This window comes from Gastrolobium bilobum, unplaced genomic scaffold (genome assembly GCF_033153095.1).
Source record: "Gastrolobium bilobum isolate Gb01-03AN ecotype WA unplaced genomic scaffold, APGP_CSIRO_Gbil_v1 utg10532, whole genome shotgun sequence".
Taxonomy (NCBI): domain Eukaryota; kingdom Viridiplantae; phylum Streptophyta; class Magnoliopsida; order Fabales; family Fabaceae; genus Gastrolobium; species Gastrolobium bilobum.
In genome coordinates, this window is record NW_026897440.1 from 235,408 (window position 1) to 261,697 (window position 26,290).

Below are 26,290 nucleotides of genomic sequence, written 5' to 3' on the forward strand. Positions count from 1 at the left end.
ATAAAAAGTCAATTTACCATATGTATAGATATAATTGTTTGAATTAATCTTAATCCGTAAAAAATCTAAATCAAAAACGTATGAAATGAATGAGCTTATAACTCTTTTGACCTTGGTGATGTGATTATTAAACTGTATGACTGGAACAATTTCCAAGTCAAATGTATTGCCTAAATAGTGGATAACGACGCGGCTGGTTGGCAGACGTTTGAAGACATGACACCCTTGATGCCACGTCCAGTACAAATTCCGTCAGTGGACATGGACGTGATAGTGGAAGAGCCGCGTCCCTTGCAAAATGAGATCTACAAGGAAGTCTCTTACATGAAGAATTGCACAAGCGAGCAAAATTATTCTCAGCCAAGTCCTCTATGAGTTTTAAAGAACTATATTGATGCGATGGAAGAAGAGTATTGGGACTCAGACCCATTGAAGACTTGTCATTGAGATCCAACTCTATCTCTTGTCCCATAGATAAATCTAGAGCCCCGCAAAACTATTTAAAAAAATAAAAATAAATAAAGAACACAGAAATCAGTTCTTTGCAAGAAGAGAGATATTTAACTGAATTTGACTCAATGCTGAATGCCGTTTATCATTCAATTATAAGCTTTAAATCATATTGTTACAAGTAAACTAATCTACACGGATGTTTGTCTTAGCTTTCAATCAGCTTGGAAATATCATAATATTGCAATGATTTTCAAGGTCACACGATATTCAACCATGGTTCAGCTCCTAGAGAGAACTTGGCTGAGAATAATTTTGCTCGCTTCTGCAATTCTTCATTAAGAGACTTCCTTGTAGATCTCATTTTGCAGGGACGCGACTCTCACAGTATCACGTCCCATGCCCATTGACAGAATTTGTACTGGACGCGACATCAAGGGTGTCATGTCTTTAAACGTCTGCCAACCAGCCGCGTCGTTATGCACTATTTAGACAATATATTTGACCTGAAAATTGTTCCGATCATATATTTTAATAATCACATCACCAAAGTCAAAAGGCATATAACCCATAATCCCTTTTGGGTCTATCAACAGACTGAACAGAGCATACCATTTAATGTTTGTACTTTTGGTAAATGCTGGCAATCAGTCAATGACGCGTTGATTTGGTAAAAGGAAAAAAATGTTTATTCTTTTAAACGACACAATTTATATTCTTTCACTCTCATAAAGAGGTGGGACCCATACTTTTATTTTTTTTGTCAACTCTCTCCTCTTTTATTTATCTCTTTCTCTTTCTTAAAATGACACAACTTTACATCCTTTAAAATGACACACACTTTACCCTTGGTAAAATACCGATTGGCAAAAATTTGTATGGGTTTAATGTTTGTACTTTTATTGCAAGAAAAATTCTTCTGTATTACTTACTTACATAAAAATAAAGTGATTTTTGATAAACTTTTTTATCTTTTTTATTATGAGAACCGTTTATTTTTGTATGAGATATAAATATTTTTCCCACTTTGTATTGTAAACAATTTTTTTTTTAGTACAATATTGTAAACAAATTTAGATGAAGAAGAAGTACATTAAAGAAACCCCAAAATGAAAAAATAAAAAAATAAAAAAAATGTAATAATAATAGAAAAAAAGGGGAGAAGACTAATATTGGTCCAAGTTTTTGTAAAAATGAAAAGTGACTTGAAATTTTTTCCGAGACATTGACATTATTTTCTCTTTCCTTTCCTTTCCCTTCATTGCATAGTTATTTCTTCAAGTTGATTTTCTCTCCTTGTTTTGTTTCGTCGAAGAAAGTATTTCTTCTCTCTGCAACTCTTCCTTTACTTTGTAGATCGAAAGGAAATTTTATTGTGTTGTTCCGTTCCATGGCCTCCAAGCGGATCCTGAAGGAGCTCAAGGACCTCCAGAAAGACCCTCCAACCTCATGCAGTGCCGGTACAGTTTCCTTTACCAAATTCCTCTTCTTTTTGCCCTAAGCTTTCCCATGTTACTCGATCTATGAGTTTTGGAATTTATATGTACGTGGGTCGTTGTCATTTTTTCCTTATTCCATGGGTTTATCTGCATTTTGTAATTTGTGTTGCAAGTTTACACTATGTATATATGTGAGTTTAATAAATTTGCAATCTTTGAGGAAGTATAATGAGATATTTGTTCTCAGCTTCACATCGTAGGTCGTGACTTTAAAAGATTATCGTCAATATGGGATTTTGTTAGACGTTTCTGGTACTCAGAAACTTTTCATGGTTACGAGTGATAACCAGCGATTCATTAGTTTATTGTTTCTTAATTTTGTTAAAGTGATGAGTTACTGTCCTGAAATTTCAGTATTTTTTTTAAATTAAATGCTTTTTGTTGTTCTTTCTGCTAAAGTTAAAATCCTACATTTAGAGTTCAGACGCTATGACTATTAGAATCTCTCTATTGCCTTCTTTTAATTGAGATTTTGTTTATACTACGGATTTACAACAATTATCATGGATTATAGAAGCCAACTTAATTATCTCTGTCTGTGGTTTCCATTTAGATGCATGCCTTGGAAGATAACTCTTGCTTAAGATTATATTTGGCTCTGAACCGTTGGTTTATTGTGAGAACCAAACATGTAACCCGGATGGGTGTTACGATCACTTTAGGGGTTTCCTTCCCAGCGGTGGTATGGACCAAAGCTGGAGGCAGTCCCAGGTGCTATGTGAAAAGTGTTTTTTTTTTTGTTGTGGGGGGGGTTAGGTGACTGCAATGGCTCTCAATGTGGACAGGGTAACGGCTCATGAGGTGATTCTGTGATGCCTTTCTTGTGTGATATAATGGGGTATTTATAGGCTTCACTCAAGAGGAGAGTGGGAAGGTTAGTCAACTGTTATGTGGAAGAGTTAACGCAGTCCTCCTTGCTATGGCAAGGCACTTTGCAGTTGCTGCTGCGCTGACAGCCGCTGCTGTGTCGGAGGGGCATCAGGGGGGGAGTCCCCAGTTAGCCATTTTTCGGATGCCTGTGGGGAAAAAGGAAAGGTCCACGCCCCAATGTAGGACATTCTGATGTCTTACATTGGGGAACCTGTTGCATGGAGCAGGGGTTGCAGCATTGGTAGGGCTGAGGAGGTGGCAAGTGACTTTGACATTGGGCCTGTGTTGCTGGGTTGGCTAGTTGGGTCGACCAGAACAGGCTCATATTATCTTTCTAAATGTTTATTAACATATTTATCAAACAAGCAGATATAAGATTGTGAGTCAGTACATATTATTTGAAAATTTATTTAAAGTCCATTCTTCAGCTTGTTACACATCGTTGCATTATTTTCTGATGTTATATTTGTAATCTGATGTAAATTTGTTATTTTCTTGATTATATCACCTTCACAGGTCCTGTAGCAGAAGATATGTTTCATTGGCAAGCAACTATAATGGGTCCCCCTGATAGCCCTTATGCTGGGGGTGTTTTTCTAGCTAACATTCATTTTCCTCCTGATTATCCATTCAAGCCACCCAAGGTATTGCTTAGTCCTACTCAATGCAATTTTAATAATTCAACCTTTGTTATGCTTGTAGAATAGTGGACTTTCATCGTTTATATTGTTAAATTTTCATTTTTTCCTAAATTTCATATTGTTCCTACTATTTATTAATCCCATTTTTTGTGGATTTTTTAAAGATATTTTATTTTGCTTTTCAATCTTCCAATGTGCCCTTCTTTCACTCTACAGTTAATCTTGATTCTAAATTGAGTGCCTTGACTGAGATGTTTATGTTATTGGTAGATTAAATTCTGGTGATGATTGATGAATATGCGAAATCATAGTCGCGTGGCTTTGTTTGGAGTTCGACGAGTCCTTAGTCCTTACTAGTTATAGTTACTATGTTGAATATGTGGTGGACTACTCTAGTTTCTTTACGGTTGAGTTCTGTTTTCTGCTTAGAAGTTTACCATATGGGTATGATTGGTTGAGCTGAAAATAAATATTAATTTTTCCATTTGGGGAGCAGATCACCTGCAGTTTTCACTTGCTTGAAGTTTCTAACAGTTACCTGTAGAGATGGAGCTACCTCATTAAAATTGTATCTGATAGTGAGTAACTATGTTGCACCGACACCGACACCGACACGGGATACGACACAACACTCCGACACGTTAATTCTAAAAAATGTTAAATTTCGACACGTTAGGAAACGTTTTGATATTATATAATATTTTTAATTTATGTAGTGTATATTATATTTAATATTCAATAATGTAACAAAAAAATAAAGCTAAACTTATAATACCCATCAATTTTGCAAAGAAACATAACATATCCCAAATGTTTATATTAAACTCAATAAAATAGTAATCGTAATCCAACAAATCTAATAGTTGGAACTCAAAATGCAACGCAACATAACCTTTGGACCTTTTTTGAGTCTTTGCAACGAGTATTTGAGTGTCGGAAAGTGTCGGTGAGTATCGGAAGTGTCAGACACGACACGTCAGGGATTTTGAAGTGTCGGTGCTTCATAGGTGAGTAATATAAACTAGAAAAAAGATGAATTCTGCTACAATGAGCTGCAAAGGTGGAAAATTCGTGCGTTGAAGCCACTATTTGAAGAATACAACTTGGAGCACCATATGTTTTTTTGGGATTCCAATAGTGAGGGGACCAAATGGGTTGGAAATTGGAATAGTGAGTGATGTTAACTTCCAAGGCCAAATTGTTGGGGTTAAAGCAGCAACAGTTCTTGGGGAGTGAGATGTTGGAGGATATGACCAAGGAATTGGTGCTTCCTCAAGATCTATATGGTGGAAGAGCCATATTCTTGTTTGGTTGGAGAAGGATCCATTGACCACTGGTGGGATCCGGATCCTTTCTAGTTTCCCTGTACTTTAGAGAATAAACTTTAAGTAGTAACTGCTGGCGGGAAAATGAAGGGGGTTAATTCTTATGTATTCATGCTTTGTTACATGTTCTTGTATTTAATAGAAATCTTAATCATTGATTTTTCCATCAACAATCATAAACATACTTTATTCTTCCAAATTCACCACAAGTGGTGGTGGATGCAAATGACTTTACAGTGTCTGTTGCCATTGAGGAGCTGGTTTATTTTGCTTTAACTTTTACCCACAAATCATTTAAAAGATCAAAAGAACTTCTACCTATTATAAAGACAAAAAGAATGAAAGTGTTTTCATGTCCAGTGATCTAACTAATTTCACTGAGTTCTTTCTAATTGACATTTCAGATCTGAATCGTGTGCTCAGGAAAATGTGTTCTTAACTCTTTATCTTAATTCCAAGAAAACGAAGTTGAAGATAGCTTTTCAAATGACCAACTTTTGCATTACTAGATGTGGCTTCCAATTCACCTTAAGCACAATTTGTTCAAATTTTGCAACCTTTCTTTTTCTACCTATATACCTTTTTTTCTTGCAGGTAGCATTCAGGACTAAAGTTTTTCACCCGAACATCAACAGCAATGGAAGTATTTGTCTTGATATCTTAAAGGAGCAGTGGAGCCCTGCTTTGACACTATCTAAGGTTCTGACACTATTCTAAATTTTTTAACATATTTTTCATGGGCATAACTTGTGTTAGAAAGAAAATTTTGCAGTACAGCAATAATGATTATAAGCACGGTGAAATATTTTGGTAGACTTTGACTAGGTTCACATCTGGTACAGTATCAGGGCAAAGAAATATATGAATAACAAGTCTCTTGGTGAGCTGATGCTAAACATTAAGTTTGAGCATCATGTAGGACAAGTTTACCTACTTATGATCTGTATGATGATGATGTTATCTGCCATAATCCAGAATACTGATGGATAAGTATGCTAGGAAATATCTTGAGTCTATTTAGTACACTGTAATCTATTACAAATCCTATTATTATTATTTGGTTTTAGGAAGACTGTTTCCTTTTGTCTTTTATAGTATGAGTTAGAACCTCGAGATAGCTGTCAGTTTCCTTCTAAGGTTTCTTTTCCATTTTGACTTCAATGTTGAAGTGAAACCAAATTTTAAGAGGTATTTGCAGATGTGAATGTGGTACCCATTAGACTGCATGCAATTGTTGTACCTTGGTAATCCTGAAGTTGTAGCTATTAATATTAAATTTTACAAGGAACGTTTCCCACTTAATTTGTTGTCATTATTTTATTGGAGGGCTATCACTGCAATGCATGGTTACTGTTTTGTCTTCTGAGTTATTACAGTTTTTTAAGTGGGTGGGAAGGGTTTCTGTTTCCTTTTTCAGGTGCTGCTCTCCATTTGTTCCCTATTGACGGATCCAAACCCAGACGATCCTTTGGTGCCTGAAATCGCTCATATGTATAAGACAGATAGGTCCAAGTACGAGACGACTGCTCGGAGTTGGACTCAGAAGTATGCTATGGGCTAGCATGTTGCAAAAGCCTTCTATTTGTTAAAAGAGTCATAATGTATAATCTATCTTTTCATTCCTGCCATTTACATATTGAGGATAGGTCTCATATCTGTAGCTGATGTTCTTCAATATTCCACCAGACCATCAACCATACATTTTTGCTATCACCCGTTTTCTTTGTACATGTTGCTTTGTGTTGAATCGTTGATTACTTTTGCTTCCGCCACGCCAACCATTTACTAGCTGAGATGACACAAGAAAAACTTGTATTTTGAACAAAAAGAGTTGGGAGGTTCTGAAATGAATAAATATGCCATGACTTCTGAGAAACCTGGTGCCAAAATCGAGGAAGATGTTTTCTTAGATATTGTTTTTAAGAAAGAGTATGGATCAATCGGATTGCATCACGTGACTCAATCTTGTGAAATTAAGCACAAAAATCTATATAGAAATTGTGTTTAAACGAGAAATTAATTTGAAGAATCCAATTTAAATTTGAAGATTGAAGTGTCAGATTGTATGCGATTGTTTGATCTTCAGATTTAGCTTGAATAATTTTTTTTTTTATTCTTCTAAAAAATAGTGTGAACAAACCAATTTCTGACACATGATTCACATTTTATTTTCCTAAATCTTCAAAGATTCTGATGTTAGAAAAATCATAGCAACCTGAGTTTTACTTTTAGTGAAAAAAGTTTGGAAATCAATTCTTCAATGATTTTTGGAAAAAGTTCCCAAAATAATTTTTCTGTTATTCACGAGAACAAAATATAAATGAAGTTATTTTTTATCTGTGTTAAAATAGATTTGGACGTAAAAAATAATAGAAACGTTGAGTGATAAAAAAATAGGAAATAAATGGTTGAAGAGTAAATTGTAAGGAATTTTTGAATTTTTATTTTAAAATTTACAATCTATTCTTTCTTAAAGAATGACAGATGTAATTATTAAATATCTTTTATTAAAATTAATTGTACATATCTTTATTATAATTTTAAATATTTTTAATTTATATCTTATATTTCTATATAAATTAAGGGGAAAATATTTCTCCAGTCATCGGAGATAAAGTTATCTCTAGTGAGCTCAAAACGACGTCGTTTTGGATTATAAAATTATAATGATAGAGACTAATATAATCCTGAATATATTAGAATTACAAAAATACCTTGATTTTCGTCCCAAAATAACATTGTTTTGGGTTCATCGGAGATAACTTATCTCCGTTGACTGGAGAAATCCTTTACCCATAAATTAATGAGGAAGGATATTGTAACAACCAACTAGCGGTACTACCAATCAATTTCACCGTTAGATGGATTATGTTGATCCAACGGTTATATTTATTTCTCTCTTTGTATGGTTATGATTCCCCATATTTAATATTTTATATTTATTTTCACCTTTTGTATGGTTATGATTTTTCATATTTAATGTGTACTAAATATGGAAAATCATAACCATACAAAGATGAAAATAAATATAACCGTTGAATCAATATAATCGATCTAACAATGAAATTGATCGGTAGTAATATTGGTAGTAACACTAATTGATTGTTACAATATCCTATCCTTAAATTAATTATACATACCTCTTTTACGAATTCGAATATCTTTTAAAACAATTTTCTTTTGATTTATATTTTAATACTTTACCTAAATTTAAAAATATCTATATAATCCATGATATACTTGCCAATAACATTACTAAGGATTTTTTTGGATAAAAAAGTTGACTTGTCAAAATCCAAGATATACTTGCCAATATCTAAATTTTAAAAGATTGGAAAAAAAAGGCAACAAACTGATTAAGATTACTCTCCCGTGCTATACTTAAAATTTAGTATTAGTCAAAATCCTCTTCGATATAATCATAAAACAAGAAAATAGATTCTGTTTTTTTTTAAAAAGATCATGTTATGATCCATAATCCGTGTTATAAAAGTGATTGTCTAGTACTTGAGTGAGGACTCTCTTCGTTCTTTCCCGTCCCGCGTTTCTCATTACTCGATCCATGGAAGCCAGTTTCACTGTGCAGAAATCTGTTGCTTGTAAGTTTCTCAAACCAGGGCTTCTGGATAAGGCACCGAAGGTGGTTCGAGTTTCAGTGATGGATCCCTATGCCACCGACGATGAAGCTCAAGATGAAGGAATGACACACCATCCTACAGAGAAGAAGGTTGTGAATGAGATCAGAATGGTGGAGCGCCAAACTTGTTTAACAGGTGTGTCTTCAAGAAAAACCACCGCCACGAAGCTTCGAGGAGTTCGTGATCGTGGGGGGAGATGGGGTGCAGAAATCAGAGATCCTGTGAAGCAGACGAGGATGTGGTTGGGTACCTATGACACCGCCGAAGAGGCTGCTATGGCTTATGACAGAGAGGCTATTCGTCTCAAAGGCTCAGATGCTATTACTAATTTCATCAAACCCCCTGAAAAGAAGAGCGTACTCATGATAAAAGAAGATTTGAACATGGATATAGACATGTACGATGATGTTACTTTCGACAATGTTAACAAAGAATCTGAAGATAGTAGTGTTATAACTACTGAATCTGAATCTGATGAGAATGTGAGTAGTAGTCATGACAGTTTTTCACCTAAAGAATCTCATATGAGTAGTTGTGGTAAAGACTTTCATGATAGTAGTATAGAATCTCCTAATTTGACTTCACCCTCTTCTGCATTTGAATTTATGGCGGATGCTGATGAGGTTTCTCAATCAGAGTCTGAGATCAGACAAGAGCATGGATGGGAATGTGAGATTAGAGAAGACAAAAGTTCGCAATACAGCTTTTTATTTTTAGATTCAAACTCCACGGATTGTTATTTCGATATTAATCAAACTCCTCCTTCGATGTTTTTTGATGAAATGAGTATGCCACAATTTATATATCACGATAAATCCAGTGATATTTCCCTTCCTCTTATTGAGGATTTTGAACCGTGCAATAATGATATAGATACTTATTTCAATTCAACTGAACTTAATTTAGGTAGCCGAGAAATGTAAAGATTTAGTTTCTTTCAATTTTTGTTATTAGTGCGGTAATAGTCTCAATTAATCTTGGATGTTGTGATTTGTGTTTTGGCCCTCTACTACATATGAATATTATATATTATTTATCTTTGTAAAATTTGATGTTCTTATATTTTAAACATCAAAGTTTAATGGGTTGTTGGCGGGATAACTTTTTTTAGGCCACTGACATACATTACGCAGGGATCAAAACTCAAGTTAATCGTGCATTAAGCTTAAAGTTCTGTTTTACATAATTTCATGTTCAATGGTTGGTCAATTAAGGAGTGGTGGAGCAACTGGGAGCTTAGGGAGGGCGATCCCCCCTAAGGATATTTATTTGATATATTATTTGTCCTTATTTTTTTTTCAGCTAATTACCCTTTTCTTTTACGCCTTGGTAGAATTTGTTCACTCGGTCATTGCACCTTTTAGTCATATCACATAACCACACATAGCGTATCTTGGTTAGCTATACTCGGTGGAGGTTTGTTAGCCTTTTAGCAAGAGAATGTAATTAGGCTTTTAGCATAGCTCTGTTAAAGGTCATCTGGCATTTCTAGTTGTAATAAAAAGGTTGAGTTATCAGCTTCGTTCTCGTTAAGGTGGTCTTTTTCTCAAAGTACACATTTCATGGATCTTTGTTTTCGTTAGAGAAGACCTGGTCTTGTTTATCATCAGGCACCCTTAGGCCATAACAAAAATCATATATATCTTTTGTTAAAGGTTGTATTTACAAAATTTTTGTTTACAAATTCTTGCAAACTAAACTATGTAAATGTAAGTACACTAGGTTATATTATGTACTTCCGCGAGTATATAGTTTTATTTGCAAAAATTTAATTATATATATATATATATTTATATGAGGTAGTATCCTTTGACACCTCATCTTATAGCCATTAGATAAAAAAAAACTAATATATATATATATATAGAGGAAGATTATACTTACAACCTATTTTTATTCACAACATTTTACAACCATAATCATAACTGTTGATTTCTGCCCATCAACGGTTATCATTTATTGCGAATTAATAATTAATTAATAAATTTAATTTCAGAAATTAATAACCGTTGATTGACGAAAATCAACGGTTAAGATTATGGTTGTAAACAAAAATGAGTTGTAACCATAACTTTCCTCATATATATATATATATATATGGGCTTAACATTTCTGCAGCTGCCGTAGATAGTGTTATCTACAGCTGACACAAAAAAATGGGCCCCATGGCTGTAAAAAAAAAAAAACTCAGGATCCGGTGTCGTATCGTAAGATCCGGACGGTGATCCTTGCTTGCTGTAGTCATTTCGATTCCATTAGGAAAGAGGATTCAAAATATCACACATTGATCAATCAAAGAGATATTCAACAACTAAAAGAAAGATCGATTCTTTGTTGGGATCCTACCTTTCTTCAAACGGAACGAACAGAGATAGAATCAGAGCGATTCCAATCATTTTGCTTATATATATATATATATATATATATATATATATATATATATATATATATATATTTGGTGATATCGGTTATTATTAATGGGATCTCCGAACACATTCAGATTATTCTCTTATTACTGTTTGATTATAAATTTAAATATAGAATTTACTTTTGAAATCAAACCAAATCATCTCCTACATTTAAAGGTTTCAAACACAATGTATATATGATATAAGAGGTGGGTTATATTTTCTACCACTTTTTTCTTACTACCGTTACTACTACTTTTTCTTTCTTAGATTAAATTCAAATCAATGATTTAAAATAACTTAAAATTTAATTAAACTGAATAGATAAATTAATAGATCTCACGCCTTTATCTATCTGATAAATTTAATTTGAAGATCCTAACTACCTCTAGTATATTAATTCTCAAGTTTTTCTAAATTTTCTCAACGTGAATGTTTTTTTATTTTATTTTATCTTTGCGATAAGTTCAACCTTGTCTATGTTCATGCCTTCACGTTGTGTTACGTTTGAGAGGTCATTGGGTGTTTGTCGCCCAACACAAACTCACTCACTCACTCACAGAAGTATGTGTGTTGTGTTATTAATTTTTTTTTTTTTAAACTTGAGAATTTAATATACTTGAGACAGTTAGATCTTCAATTTAAATTTATCAGATAAATAAGATTGTAAGATCTTATTTAGTTTAATTAAATTTTAAATTATTTTAAATCGTTGATTTAAATTTAATTAACAAAGAAAAAGTGATAATAAAAGTAGTAAGAAAAAAGTGGCAGATAATATAACCGGCCTCATGATATAAACTTAAAAAAAAAATTATTTCACAATTTTTAATGGGAAAAATGTTTTTGCAGTTAATGGAAATAAGTTATCTGTATTTATTCTCAAAATGACGTCATTTTGATGAAATCTTAAAAAATTATAAATATAAAGACTATTATAATCCTGAAATAAATTAAAATTACCAAAATACCATGATTTCGGCCCAAAACGAAGTCGTATTGGGCTTACTGCAGATAACTTATCTGCAGTAACTGTAGAAAAACGAACCCATTTTTAATTGTCAAAACTGTATATAATAAAAGGGTTTGGTGTTTGTCATTTTAAATGACATAAGTTATGTCATTTTAGGAGAGAGAGATAGACACAAAAAATAGAAATAATGGGGGAGAGAAAGTGGGTGATTTTTTTAATTTAAATTTTAAATATAAAAATTATTTTGTGTCTATCTCTCTTTTAAAATGACATAACTTTATGTCATTTAAAATAACAAACACTTTTTCCATAATAAAACTCATTTGAAACTTTTTTTTTTTTAATATTTCATTCGATTCATCACTTCGCAACTAATGCGATTCAAGACCGATCACGGGAGTAAGACTTTAAACCCTTCTCAAAGATATTATCAAAAAAGATTAAACATATATTCTCATCACAACTACTCAATTCTCTAAATAACTAAACTATCATCATTTTATATTTGAAATTATCTTCTTTTTTTAAAAATATTTCAATCGATTCATTGCTTCGCAACTAATCCGATCGGGACGGGTCCAGGATTAAGGCTTTAAATCCCTCCCAAAGATGGTACTGAAGAGATTCGAAAACATGATCCTACCTCCACCTGTTTAGCTCTCATGTGCCAACTGAACTGTATTTGAAATTATCTCTAATTATAAGAACACGATATCAAATTTGATTTGAAAACATATATAATATGACGGAATAATCCACAACGGAATAATAGAATAGAATAAAAGGAAAGAGGATATTCTGAAACTGGTTGGGTCCAAGTCCAAGAGATTATGCGAATTGTTTGGCGCCCTCAATCAAACGCCACGAATCTCTCTCTCTCTCTCTCTAACAGAAGAAGTAGAAAAAACGAAAACCTAAACAATTGTTTGGGTGCTGATTCCGAAGGAAAGGTTTGTCCAATGTCAGAACGCACACTTTCCAATTCCGATACGCAATTGAGTATTGGAGAGAGGGCTTTGTCCGCTTCTGGTGCCGCTTTCCTTTCTGCTATCATCGTTAATCCTCTCGATGTCGCCAAGGTACCCCAACCTTTTCAAACCTTTATCATCAATTTTGTGATCAACCAACCATGTTTATGTTTATGTCTCTTTCAGACAAGATTGCAAGCACAGGCTGCTGGGGTTCCCTATCAAGGCATTTCTCAGATGTCATCTTTTCAAACTAAAACGGTAATGCTAAACTTGTATCCATTAACTAAATTCGGTTGTATGCTATTTTGCTTCTCTATTTTTGCTCCTATTTAATATTTTATACATTCCCTTTTGTATTCTACGGTTTTACAAATAAATTTATTTATTTATTTTCAGATGGTGCACGAGGTTACATGTCCTGGTATGAATGCAGTATCTGCCTCTGACTTACAATGTCCTTCAGGGTGTAATCGGTATAAAGGGACGTTAGATGTCCTCTACAAAGTTATACGTCAGGTTAGTTACTGGGGTGCGTCGTGTTTTACTCAAGTATAATCAAATAAGTTTTGATTCTCTCTTAACTGTTGCCAGATAACGTGTTCAGTATGTGAATGTTTCCATCTAGTGTATTCTTTTCTCATACAATAAAAATTTCCTCCGTGTCTTCGATTCAGACATGTTCTGTAGGGGGTCTTGTCCTTTCATGGCTAGGAGGTTCTATTGACCATATATTCTTAACTCTTGGTATTTCTTTATAATATTATACTTTTAGCTCTGCTCCACAAAAAGATAAAAGGATGTGCGTTACTGCAGTGGCCAGTGAGTAGTGTGAGAGTAACGTCTACTGATGCATTAGACATACTTCCGCATCAGGATGGACATTAGATGGCTATGTCTGTATATGAAGGAGAGTATCCTTTAAAGGTAGTTGTATGGAAACATAGTTAAGAAGTTTTGCCCCTTTATTATTTAGGCATATAGCTCTCTCAGACTCAGAGTGGACATGTGAGAAAATCAGGGTGGGAAATTGGGTACCTTGGTCAAAGTTGATTAGAAATTATGTTTCTAGGCTTGCCTGGTGAAAGCGAATGTGTGGTGCACGTATGTTAGATTCAATTGTAACTGATGACTTTTGTTTGGATTTAAGGCTTAAATGTTGTAAGTAGGACGGTAAGGAACTCCGAACCTGATAGGTATTAACTGTTGAAATAGATTTATAAAACTTGCATGAAGTTTCTGATAAAATAGTCTGTAAAACGTATGTTTCACACATGGTAAGTAGTAACTGTTCAAGCATCCGTTGTGTAGGTGTTTTTTGTACTTAGTTATGTGTTTTTTCCCATTCGGCACACAAACAACTTACTATAAGAGGGTTCACAGGTGTGAATTTATGCAGGAAGGGTTTACAAGGTTGTGGAGAGGCACAAATGCAAGTTTAGCATTGGCTGTGCCAACTGTAAGCTAAGTTTTCTGTTTTGTGCTTTATGGTTTGCTTTAGAGGCTGATACTGTTTATTTTGGTTCTTCCAAATGCATTTTGTTTATACATGTCACATATAGTTATATACTAATGGTCTTGTGTTTTTTGCTTTCAAATAGGTTGGAATCTATATGCCTTGTTATGATATCTTCCGCAACTTGATGGAAGAGTTTACAACTCAGAATGCTCCAAATTTAACACCTTATGTTCCATTAGTTGCAGGATCAGCTGCACGTTCATTGGCTTGCATTTCTTGTTATCCTATAGAACTTGCAAGGACACGCATGCAGGTAATAAATTTTGTATGCTAGAATGTGGATGCATTGCATGATTTCTTTATAACCTCTTCTCAAAAGAAACTTACGTGCTGTGTTTTTTTTTTGGGTTGAATTATTCATTTTTTTTTTCTTGTTTTCCATCATTCTCTAGGCATTTAGAGTAACCCAAAGTGCCAACCCTCCAGGGTTGTGGAAGACATTGCATGGAGTCATCAACCCCGTCAAGGGCACGAGTATTCTTCAAAGCTGTAAGTGTACTCTTCGCATCCTTCTTTGATTATCGTTCTCAGTTTTCCTTCTGAGTTAATACATGTTTAGTTATTGTTTTCTTTATAAACGACTAAATATACAGTTTCTGGTGCACTGTATGATGTATGTGTTCTTTTGGTTGCCTCATTTAGTAATTATTCTGATTACTTTTTTTAACAGTACATCGGTACCGTTTCTGGTGGACTGGCCTTGGAGCACAACTTTCACGTGATGTTCCATTTTCTGCAATTTGCTGGTCTACCATTGAGCCAGTAAGATCTTGTTACATTTAATCAATGTAATGAATAGCTTTTGATTTTTTATTTTTGTTTGGGGTATTTCTTTGTGCATATATTGACCTGGGAGATGCTTTACAGATAAGGAAAAGAATTCTTGGCCTAGTGGGCGACGGAGCAAGTGCAGCCACTGTCCTCGGGGCAAATTTTTCTGCTGGTTTTATTGCAGGAACTTTAGCATCTGCTGCCACATGTCCACTTGATGTGGCAAAAACTCGACGACAAATTGAGGTTGTTTCTCAAAACCTAGCTTTTAGTGGATAATTTTCTATGCACTCCAAGAGAAGACAACAACCTAGGTTGCTGACTAACATCACCTTAAAATGCAATGCAAGTTGCTGACTAAAATCAAACTTCATGCATCATTATACTGTTTTGTCCCTTAAAACTAGTGAGCTAAGCAATAGTTAAGTGAAGTGATTTTGATTTTTGTAATAAATTTTCTTTCGGGCTTTTTATATTATATTATATTGTGAGTATTTTTATTTATAATATAATTTCCTATTAAATTTTAATCACATAATTTTTTATTTTAATTATTAAATTTAAAATGTATATATAATTTGGCTCCTATCACAAATTTCTCCGCCACTAGTACAGATCAACTTGCAGAGCTACATAATTGACCATTGATATGGTTTTCCAGATAAACTTTAAAGCATGATAAGTAAACATTGTTCATTGCAGGAATATTTTCCCAATGTTTTGGCGTGATTCCCCCCATCAGTCATCACCATTTTTAATTTTCATTTGGGCATTGCTAAACTGTCATAGGTTTGTTTCATCATACAGATCAACTTGCAGAGTTGCATAATTTACTGTAGATATTGTTTTGGTGTGATTCTCTGCCATTCATTTGATGACTTCATTTTTTATAACATATGGTCTCCTTTGCATTTTCCCAGAAGAATCCTGAGAGGGCATTAAAGATGACAACAAGAACAACATTGCTCGAGATTTGGAGGTATGTGCATCTTTCTGAACTGATCATTGGTCTGATTTCATTTAATTTCCTTCTCTGTGGATCATGTTATTTCTTGAGCAGAATTAAGAGGGTCATTTAGGATATAGGCTTTGGACTGATCATGGGGTTCTGCACTTTTCTTGGGACAGGGATGGAGGATTTAGAGGGCTATTTACTGGTGTGGGTCCCCGTGTAGGTCGTGCTGGTCCATCGGTTGGGATAGTTGTCTCCTTTTACGAAGTTGTCAAGTATGCTTTACATCATAGACATCCAACTTCATCATCATAGAAGATACTTGCGTTCATCATCTAGCCCTGTTTGCGTTGCTTGAGGCTTCTGTTTCCATTTTAAAGTTAGCTTAATAGTGAATCACATCAAAGACACCAAATCTCAGCCCCAGAAAAATAATGTTCCTGACATCCCCTGACATTGCAAGAAGTCAGAGCTCAAGAAGCAACAGAACATTGGGCAGTGGGAACCTACTAATGAGTAAAATCAAATAATTGTCCTAGATTCCCGTAGCATTAAGTGTCTCGGTTTTTCATCATTACATTTGCAACATTATAAGGAATTTTAATAAGTGCCATTGTGGTATTGAGACAACGAGTTGGCCCTTGACAGCAAGGAGATAAGCTTCCACAGAGGAAATAGTTTTTTTTTTGTTTTCTTTTCTTTTGGTAGAAAGAATACGAATTCACACAATTCTTGTGATGTATCCGCTTTGTCACAAGCATATGTATTCTACGAATTGTCATAAACCCAATTCATTAATGTATACAAGTTAAGATTTGTTTGTGAATATTATGGAAGATCTCATTTTTAAGAATGAAATACAGGATTATTATTTTTGGAGTTCAAGCATTAAGATTTAAGAATTCTCACAGTTCTGTAATGAATCAATGGAGGGTCATTATCAATATGGTTAATCAGATATTCTAGTTTAGTATCACAAAAAATGGTGATACACTCTTGAAAGCACTAGCATCTTTTTATTTATTTATTTATCTTTGACTAAGGTGTTTCTACATGCATTACTCTAAGCAGGAATGTGCTCCTGAGTTGAAGTCTGGCTTATGTGATTTTTACCTAATTAAAAAAATAAAGGAAAAAGGAAAGATGAAGTAATGGAAACGGGGAAAATATAGGATTTTTCCGTGTAATTTTGGGGTGTGAATTTTACGGGACGACACGACAAGTGGACAACCCATAATAAGAAGTTAGTAAGCAGGAAATAGTGTAAACTTTTCAATGGGTTTAACAGTGATTCTTAACCACCGATAAGAGTAATGAATTACGATTGAGTTTTCATAATAATAATAATAATAATAGTCGAACAGAACACATAACCTCAGCCAGTCAGCCCCTACTATGGTCAATTTCTACAAGAAAGTAGCACAGATAATTTAGAACTGATGGGAAGACGCATCAAGAGGGTGGATGAGGTACGTGAGCACCAACGCCACAAGCATTAGCACGTATGCAATCCCTTGGTCTATTGAAGTACCTGATGAATAGCCAAGACAAATAAAAACATTAAAAGCAAAATGAAACAAAGGGCACATTTTGTTACTGTCATGTCATTTAACTTTATCCACTAACAAAAGAAAAAGAAAAAGAAAAACTACATGGACAAACCAGTGTTACTCTTTGTTGCCTTTTCATTACGACAATTATGGTTAAAAAGTAGAAGTGAATTATTTCTGAGACCTTCTCGAGATCTAAATTCTCCTTAACTGAATGAGTTTCCGAGATCTACCACTACTTGTCAAGATCAAATTCAAATTTAGCACTGAAATGAAGGGAAGAGATGGGACAAAATTCAAAACCGAGTGCAGCATTAAGTTCTTGATTCTTTCACAGACATAAATGTTCAATGGACACTTAAAGGAGGTGAAAAAAAAAAGCTTCAATTTTTCTCAAGCTACAAATGTGAGGAAAGAATGAGAGAGTTACCATCACTGGAGGGACCAGGAGCAGGTGCAAGGGAAAGGGATTGGGCTTCAAGAACAGCAGGTGAAAAGATGGCAAAGACAAGAATATAGATCGATAAAAGTCCAAAAGAAGCTTTGAGAAATGCCATTTATTCACCGTCTCACGAGGAGAGACGGACCGTCGCACTGTAGAAACACCAGAACCTAAAACCAAACAGGTATTACAATATGTTAGTCTGTTTAGAATGCACTGAAAAGGAGCTCCTTTCCCTTTATATAGAAAGTCAAGTCCAGAGTGAGTGAGAAAGGCGGTAAATATCATCACATCATTGATATTGAGATTGAGATTCAGTGTCTCTCTTCCTTCTCTTTCCCTGTAAGGTGAGGGGACCACCTACCTACTGCTATAACACATCTTTTGTCGTGTTATTTTGAATTGGCGCTAACAAGGCCATGTGGCAGTTGTTTCTTACGTTTTTCTCTTTTCGTTTTGTTTGCTGTCACATTTTACTGCCTATATTGATGTAATCTTCTATTTGTTTGCTTTGAAAAACAAAATTATAATAAAGCTTGAGTAAGTCACTTTGGATTCTATTAATTCTTTTGCTTAGACATTTTGTTCTTTTTCAAACAACGTTCGGGCAACGTTGAGCCATTTTTCAACCAGGCAAACGTTATGATGCCACATTTTTCTTCTACTGTGGTAATAAAATAATTTTTTTGTAGCATTAATATAAATTTATTTGCGGATCTAGTGGAATTGAGCAATAACTAATATCCCTGTGTCTTCATTGTTTATGCTCTGATAAACTCTCAAAAGGTTGTGAATTTGAAACCAAAAAATAGAATAAAATCGGATATCTCTTGGAATTTTTGTGGTTAAAACAAAGAAATCAATTGCTTTGGTTCTATCTTACGATTGTCCACCTATTGAAATATTGAAAGGAAACTTTCTTCGGCTTCATCTGCATGTCAACCACATTTTATAGCGATACCCAAGATGCTGTATCGCTTACATGTTCTTCATCAGCGAAGAACCAAAACAGAAGGCTCTTGGGTTCCTATCTCTGGTTTATTGCAAATAAAAACATGTTTGGACATGGAGAGAGAACAAATCCAATGCCACATCTAAAGGTGACTTGAACGCGTGTCTAAGCCTGAAAAGAGAACATCCAATGTGCTCTCGAACCATGCGACTTCACATGAATGAATCACACCACCAAACGACGCATACAATACACTTTCAGTACAATTACGTTGATAACGGAGCTTCTTTCTATTTTCTATTCCTATACCAACATTTCCCGGTGATATATATGTCTTTGCAAGCCACAAGAACTCCTTTAGTCAAGCCACACAGGAGCAAATAGTATTGATTGTACTTAATCATAGAAATAGGTGCTTAATATAGACCCATTCTAACATTTGGTTTACACTAATTGTAATACACTTAGTTGTTACCACATGAAGTTTTTTCCTCGAAGGAAGTCCCTTTCACAAATAGACAAACACCACCAATCACGGTGTCCATAATTGAGGAACCCAAGGCTAATTTAACGGGACCGTATAACGTGAATCCCTGCATCACATGAATCACGTAAATCTGTGCACATCAATTTAAGTATTTTATGGTTCATCCTAAAGCAACAACAAAATCATCCAACAACTCATATCTAGATAATAAATCTAGATTCCATAATTTTCTACATTCCAGTGAGGCAGTGAGCAACTAACCATATACATTGTTAAAGACCAATAAATACAGTGAGACTCTGTACTCGATCTCGCTTGAACGGATGTGAAAATGATTAACAAACAATGCAAGCCAAAATTATCACACGGAAAACCATCTGGTAACCCAAATAAAATTCATTAGAAACCTTGCTGATCTTACACAAAATCCTTTCCTTTCCCTCCCTTGTAGTACCTCTGTACCTGCAATGACATGGTTCAGGCTTATCACCTTCCTATTAAGTATTCGGAAGAATGTTAGAAGGATGTGGAAATAAAAAACTTGGGATTAAGAATCTTAGAAGGATGTGGAAATAAAAAACTTAGGATTAAATTCTTATTCACCAACAGTGCATAAGTTTTACATCATCACTGAACTATGTGGTTCTACCTATTTAAGTTTGATTGTAATATATTTCTACGGTACAAACTCCAAACAGATGGTTACCGAGTATGGATAGAATAGAGGCTATTAAACCGGAACGTGCATTTTCATATATATATATATATATATATAATTCCACATCCTACAGCAGTAGGGTAAAGAAAAGATGGAGGGGAGACAGGGAAGAGCAGATTACTCAAAATATATTCAGAGTTTTTTAATTTTTATTTTTTTAAAAATTAAGACAGACTGAAAGGCAGCATACCTGAATACTCAGACATCAAGCATTCAGGTCACAGGAAAAAGACATTCCAAGGAGAAAAGGAAACCAAAAGTTAGTGCCTGTAACCTGACTGATTGAACCTAAAAGCTGAACATGTGGTAACCACATTCAACTTTCATATTTCACCTTTTCCTATTGATATTTTATTTATCTTGCTAGAGAAAGAAAATAAAATAAAATCTAAAAAACTTGAAGAAAACCTAAAATTATGTCCTAATCATAGCTTACTTGGTTTCTTCACACTACTGATTTTGGATCCAGTGATCCAGTAGCACTGCCTTCTCCTGATAGCATATTGTTTGGATCCTACGTAAGAAATAAAAATAAAAATTAGCAGTATACCATATGAACTTAAAATGGGAAGTTGGGTAGTAGAGCATCTACCTCCATTCCCCACTTGATATAATCTGGAGACTCACAGGCCTTATATTCATCAACCAAACTCTCAATTATGTCCCTTGATTCATCAAACTCTGAGAGGTCATTATCCTGTCCATTTTTTATTGATGTCATCAGATGAAATGACAAGTATCTAAGTACTACATGAAGATGCTACAGGGAAAAGAAGTATTTAACAGATGCAACGGCAGCCTCACAAGATTGATATCAGATTGTGCACATGAAAGTGGCATACTTACAGCAAACATTGGGAACTTCCGGTAGTTGTCTAAAAAGGCTTGTTTCTTTCTTAACTTCTCATACTGGCCCAAACATTTACTGAAAAGGTGACGTATGCTAGTATGGCTTGCTAGCATAAGGCCACTGACCTACCAAATGCAGCACATATAGGTCATTTAGTCAATCAATTTTTTTATTATCCAACCTCAGAATAACAATCATTTTTAAAAAGATATGTTCATCTATCTCTACAATCAGATAAACTAAGCATAAAAGGAAAGACTGAAAGAAAACGGATATAGAGTCCTACCCTATGCGCAGTTTGAACATATGGTGACTTTCTGGATAGAGCAACCTGCCATTAGTGCAGGAAAGGCGATCAGATTATGTCACAAAACTAAAGAGAAAGGAGACAAATTTACGCTGCTGCTACAACTTTCTCTGGCACGGATCACAAACCTGAATACTTGCAGGACCCCATTCAATAAAGTTAACTAGCTTTCTTTCACGTATCCTCTGCAAACTTTCATGAACCTAAATCCATAGAGAAAGATAAAATCATGATATACTATAGCACTGCTAAGATATTTACATCCTACAAAGTATAAACATGATATTTAACTACACAAGTCAATCTGAGCAAGCTACAACTAGATGAAAACTTAATAAAAACAGCAGTACCAAACTAGAAAAGCACTGACATCGGAGAAAGAATAATGTAAAGCTTTTATTTAAAAAAAGGTACATTATTTAATCTTTCAAGGTCTTTGACTGAAGCATAAAATTGCTTTTATTAACAGCAGAAGCAAAAGATCTGATGTTGTAAAGAAGCAGGAAATTCGTGCTTCACCTACAAAGCAATAGTAGAAACAGAAGAAAAAAAAAATTATGAACATAATTGTCTCTTCATAATAACGCTCTTACAGAATTAATTACTAAGAAAGTGTCTCTTGAAAAAGCACAACTTTCACCGCAAGGCCAAACAGGCACTTAGCAAATGGCTGGTACGGTTATTTATTTTTTTGTAACTTAGGGCTCGTTTGGTGCACAGGATAGGATAAAGACGAATAGGATAAGTGGGTTGGATAATGGTAGGATATGATATGAGTCTGATAAGCTCACATCTTATCCTGTGTTTGATGTGCACCAGATAAAAAGCCTGATAAGATAACAGTATCCTATCATGTGTTTGGTGTGAATGATAGATTTTTATATAATAATTTTTATTTGATTTTAAAACTTGTTTTTTAATTTATTTATACATTAATTCCTATTTTAATTTATTTAAGAAAAAGAAATAAGCATGCTTGTTACTTTGTTAGCTATTTGATCGAATAGGTCATGGGCCTCATCAATAAACCCACACGATGCATACAACCCGAGAAGCTTGGAGGTGATGCCAACATTTCTATGCAAAAGGGTTCTTGGGATGAGACGGTGAACTCAGATACCGTAATAAAAGGCTTGCAAATGGTAGCACGTTTCTAACAAAGACCCTCGTTTCTAACTCCACCTTGATCCAAAACCCTCGTTTTCCGTCATCACCTATAAGCTCTCTCTCTTGCCCTTGGTCGCCGGAGTGGACTTGGGTCATGGTCAAGGTAGGGTTGGCCAGACTGCCAGTGGCAAAGTTATCGATGATACACTGGTAAAGTGAGAGAGGGGGAAAGGGAGAAAAGGATGGAGAGGGTTAGGATGGAATAAAATAAATTTATTTTTTCAATCCTATCCTCTTGGATTGTAACCCAAGGGTTCCCTTAGGATAAGTTATCAGGCTCTCAATAGGATAAAATGAGCCAACCTGATAACTTTATCCTATCCTATGGGCTCACCAAACAGTTGATTAAAAGAGGATGTGATAAACTATCATATCCTATCTTTCTTATTAGGTGCTCCAAACAGGCCCTTAGTTTCAATTTACAAACAGAAAATTCTAAAGTATTATTAATACTGCATGATTATTGTCATTACCTGAGTTGGATCAACCTCTCCTTGGATGATATTCAGAATTGATATATATTTTGCTTGGCTAGCATCTTTGGTCCGAGCATAAGAAGAGACCATAATATTCTTTGCCTGCCAGGAATATTAATGTCAGTAGAGCACATAGCCATTTAATTTGAAGTTCAACTTTTAAGCCTTCATTATACCTGCAGAAGTCTTCTCATAACATCAAGTACAGTGGTCTTACGAATAACATTAGCCTGCAAGGAATACCATCAAACTTTTAAATGTTCCCCGGAAGTGTAATAGGAAAAATCATATTTTTTCGGCAGCATATGCATATCCCAATCAGATTATGGAAGGAGGGTAAAATGGGGTAAAGGAAGAGAGAGAGAGAGATGAACCAATAGTTTCTCTGCGGATCCCTTTCAGTTCAACAATTTAACAACAGAAATCTTCACAAGACACAAATTTAGGAAAAACTTTTATGCCCAAAATATCATTTTTTGGAAACAAAAAATGACAATGATCTCACCTGACGTTCCACTGTCAAAGGCGTATATCCTGTCATTAGAAAATGGCATCTTGGTGTTGGAATCAAAGAGGCAAGAAGACCAACCAAATCATTATTCATGTATCCTGGATATCGAAGAGTGGTTGTGCTAGCAGACATCACAGTAGAAACTAAGGAATTTGTTTGAGAAAATGTTGGATTTGATAAATGAAGTCGTTCCACAGCAATTCTATTTAGTGCAGTATTATCAAGAACTACAACACAATCTGCATTAAGTGTCAATCGCTTGAGTGTCAAAAGTGAATTGTATGGTTGGACTACCACATCACTTGTCTCCATTTGGTTAGGAAACACACTGTATGTCTGAACCAGTTTTTTGCTGTAGCGGTCATTCAGAGTCTCCAACAAGTAAGAGCCCATACCTGCACAAGAGTACGGAAAAACACGTAATACACGAGAGAATTTAAAATAAATAAATAATAAAAATACACGGGAGAAATACTTGGGAAATCTTTTAAGTTTTTCCATCTTGTATGCAGCAAGTTCAAAGGCTAAATAGGAATCCCAACCATCATGTATTACAAGCAAGTTTAGGACCAGATAAGCCAAAAGGTGCAATCCTATTCAATTTCTCACTCTTAAGAGTAAGATCAATTTGATTTTTGGTTGAAATTAAGACTACAATTACAATATGCATCAGGTGCTAATTTAGTCAATCATTTCAGCAATATTTTGCTTCTTCAGATGCACCCATTGAACAAATGGGTGCAATATTGGATGTTTTAAGGCAAAGACAAGAGGAAAAGAAACCTGAGCCTGTTCCTCCAGCAATTGAATGACATAGAACAAAACCCTCAAGACTGTCACTACCATCTGCTTCTCTGTCAATCATGTCCATTATGTCTTCTTCAACATTCTTTCCCTGACCAGATATTAACATCCACATTAGTTAAACAATTACTTCACATTCCAAAAGTATAAGTCACCACTTCTAAGACATTGCCCATCAAGATCTTTCCTTATGTTTTAAAAAAGTTGATAATGATTCCTATGGGGTGACTTATCAGGACTATCATTTGTAAACTCATTTGCAAGGCACAAATCAGGCCCAGTACAAAATTGCTAGAGAATTAGAAGGTTGCCAAGATACAGTCAGACCATCTGAGGCATTTCTAGTTCCAGAAAAAGAAGAAATATTATTCATGTACAAATGTTTTCCGCGTGACTTTTTCGTGATTACATGTGAAGCAATAATTTTTAACAATTATCTAGTGCCAGTTAATGCTCCAATAAATAACAGAGCCATCAACTGACATCCTTTACAACTGCATGTTACCCAGCATAACTGGACAACCATCAGTAGTCATAACAAAACTCATCACTGGTCTTATGCGGTGATTTGGCAACATTGACAACTGCGTCAACCCACAATCATCAAGAGTGTCTGTAAACACACACACACAGAGTTTATCTTTATGGATGTACCAAAAACCAAACAAAAGGAGCATTACTGCACAAAAGTACAAAAACTTCTCCATGTGATGACATGGCATTGAGATGGAAAAAGAAATCTCCGAAGTAACAAAACTTTTGTCAAAGGATGACATGCAAATCATCATAATTACAGGATGATCCAGTAACAAACCTGATGGTATCCACTGGCCCAATTGTTTCCTGCACCACCTCCATGATCAGAGACAAAGATGTTCTCATGATTATAGAGATTTCGGTAGTCGCTATTTTGAATTCCATTAATCACTCTTGGCTCCAAGTCAATCAGTAGCGCTCGTGGTATATAATGCTGATCATCAGCTTGATAGAAGAATACATCTTTCCTATCACCTCCCTGGAGCATTTTGACCAAAATAAGTAAATGCAGAACTAATCTTCACTCACTAATCACAAGTTAGATAATGATGCATAGTTGTTGCTTCTAATCATTCACCCACGCCCTCGCTCATCAAAATTCATAATTATATTAACTTCAAATAACAACGGAAACTGGAAACCTCGATTAGAAACAAGAATATTCAAGTACTTGTGGAAACAGTGAGACCTCATCTTCAAGAACTCAACGGTGACAATTCCAAGTTTCTCGTTGTAACGATAAGCTAAGAACGGGACAGACCTGAGTAGCGAAGTCTTCGAGGATGCCATCTTTGCTGATGCCATGCTCGAGACAGAGCTGCTTCCAGAACTCCATGCCGATCTGGTTGCCGCATTGCCCAACCTGAAGCGTGATGATTTCTCTCGGCATTTTTCCGTTTGCTTCTCGAGAAAACTAGGGTTTGGTGGCGGGGGGAGACACTTTTTCAAAAAACCATATATCAAATGGATGAGACGAGAGAGAAACTGAAAATGAGGGAAAAGTGAAAATGATGCTTTGCAATTTGCAATTTGCAATTGCCTTTGTTTTGTGAACACTTAATTAATGTAACACTCTCTCTGCCTCATTCCTCCTGCTAATCATTACCACTGTTTACTTTAACACAGTGTGTAGCGTCTTGATTTGTTGTTAGTTTTTCACTTTTCTATTATATTATATTTTTTGTATATCTCATTATTAACTAATTAAAAAATATTAAAAGACCTCTTATTATTTACTTAAAAAAATTAAATGCAAATAACTATTTTAAACTCGTTTTAATATATAGTCATAGTTCATTGTAAATACTCTTTATTATTATTATTATTATTATTTTTTTGAAAAATAAGAAAAGTTAAATTGACATAATATAGTTTTTCATGACAAAAGTTTGTAGAAAAACAAAACACAGAGTCATCGTGAGCAGCATGATAGTTAAAATTGGAATTTTACCAAAAATTAAAAAGAGGATAAAAAA

The 26,290-nt window shown here is 34.7% G+C and overlaps 5 protein-coding genes across 10 annotated transcripts; 3 read left to right on the forward strand and 2 right to left on the reverse strand.

Moving 5' to 3' along the window:
* Positions 1-1,699: 1,699 nt before the first annotated feature.
* LOC133306963 (ubiquitin-conjugating enzyme E2-17 kDa-like) lies at positions 1,700-6,579 on the forward strand. 2 transcript variants are annotated; one of them, XM_061507377.1, is made up of 4 exons: positions 1,700-1,910; positions 3,336-3,463; positions 5,380-5,484; positions 6,182-6,579. In XM_061507377.1, exons 1-4 carry the CDS (start codon positions 1,841-1,843, stop codon positions 6,344-6,346), a joined length of 468 nt encoding a protein of 155 aa, XP_061363361.1. In that variant the 5' UTR covers positions 1,700-1,840; the 3' UTR covers positions 6,347-6,579. The 2 variants fall into 2 exon arrangements, with proteins under 2 accessions (XP_061363361.1, XP_061363362.1); XM_061507378.1 differs by having other exon boundaries at positions 1,703-1,910; positions 6,203-6,572.
* A 1,768-nt stretch (positions 6,580-8,347) lies between these two features.
* On the forward strand, positions 8,348-9,346 carry LOC133306984 (ethylene-responsive transcription factor CRF6-like). The gene has a single exon (XM_061507402.1). It carries the CDS (start codon positions 8,348-8,350, stop codon positions 9,344-9,346), a length of 999 nt encoding a protein of 332 aa, XP_061363386.1.
* A 3,282-nt stretch (positions 9,347-12,628) lies between these two features.
* LOC133306973 (mitochondrial carrier protein MTM1-like) lies at positions 12,629-16,881 on the forward strand. Of its 4 annotated transcripts, XR_009750988.1 has the most exons (11): positions 12,629-12,883; positions 12,959-13,033; positions 13,172-13,291; positions 14,172-14,231; positions 14,374-14,544; positions 14,684-14,780; positions 14,962-15,053; positions 15,159-15,308; positions 15,765-15,851; positions 15,983-16,041; positions 16,191-16,249. XR_009750988.1 is itself a non-coding variant. In XM_061507391.1 (10 exons), the coding sequence occupies exons 1-10, from the start codon at positions 12,635-12,637 to the stop codon at positions 16,327-16,329; spliced, it is 1,209 nt and encodes a 402-aa protein (XP_061363375.1). In that variant the 5' UTR covers positions 12,629-12,634; the 3' UTR covers positions 16,330-16,881. The 4 variants fall into 4 exon arrangements, 3 of the variants coding, with proteins under 3 accessions (XP_061363375.1, XP_061363376.1, XP_061363374.1); XM_061507391.1 differs by lacking the exon at positions 15,765-15,851 and having other exon boundaries at positions 15,986-16,041; positions 16,191-16,881; XM_061507392.1 differs by lacking the exon at positions 15,765-15,851 and having other exon boundaries at positions 14,684-14,765; positions 16,191-16,880.
* A 290-nt stretch (positions 16,882-17,171) lies between these two features.
* Positions 17,172-19,823, reverse strand: LOC133306974 (arabinogalactan protein 20). The gene is made up of 3 exons (XM_061507393.1): positions 19,707-19,823; positions 17,995-18,176; positions 17,172-17,545 (listed from the first exon to the last, which is right to left on the reverse strand). The coding sequence occupies exons 2-3, from the start codon at positions 18,119-18,121 to the stop codon at positions 17,445-17,447; spliced, it is 228 nt and encodes a 75-aa protein (XP_061363377.1). The 5' UTR covers positions 18,122-18,176; positions 19,707-19,823; the 3' UTR covers positions 17,172-17,444.
* LOC133306972 (tubulin gamma-1 chain) lies at positions 19,490-25,900 on the reverse strand. 2 transcript variants are annotated; one of them, XR_009750987.1, is made up of 13 exons: positions 25,576-25,900; positions 25,093-25,293; positions 24,258-24,369; positions 23,469-23,869; positions 23,140-23,193; positions 22,961-23,065; positions 21,449-21,523; positions 21,300-21,344; positions 21,010-21,138; positions 20,756-20,860; positions 20,600-20,677; positions 19,853-19,907; positions 19,490-19,551 (listed from the first exon to the last, which is right to left on the reverse strand). XR_009750987.1 is itself a non-coding variant. In XM_061507389.1 (12 exons), the coding sequence occupies exons 1-11, from the start codon at positions 25,702-25,704 to the stop codon at positions 20,609-20,611; spliced, it is 1,425 nt and encodes a 474-aa protein (XP_061363373.1). In that variant the 5' UTR covers positions 25,705-25,900; the 3' UTR covers positions 19,768-19,907; positions 20,600-20,608. The 2 variants fall into 2 exon arrangements, 1 of the variants encoding a protein (XP_061363373.1); XM_061507389.1 differs by lacking the exon at positions 19,490-19,551 and having other exon boundaries at positions 19,768-19,907.
* Between the last annotated feature and the right edge of the window lie 390 nt (positions 25,901-26,290).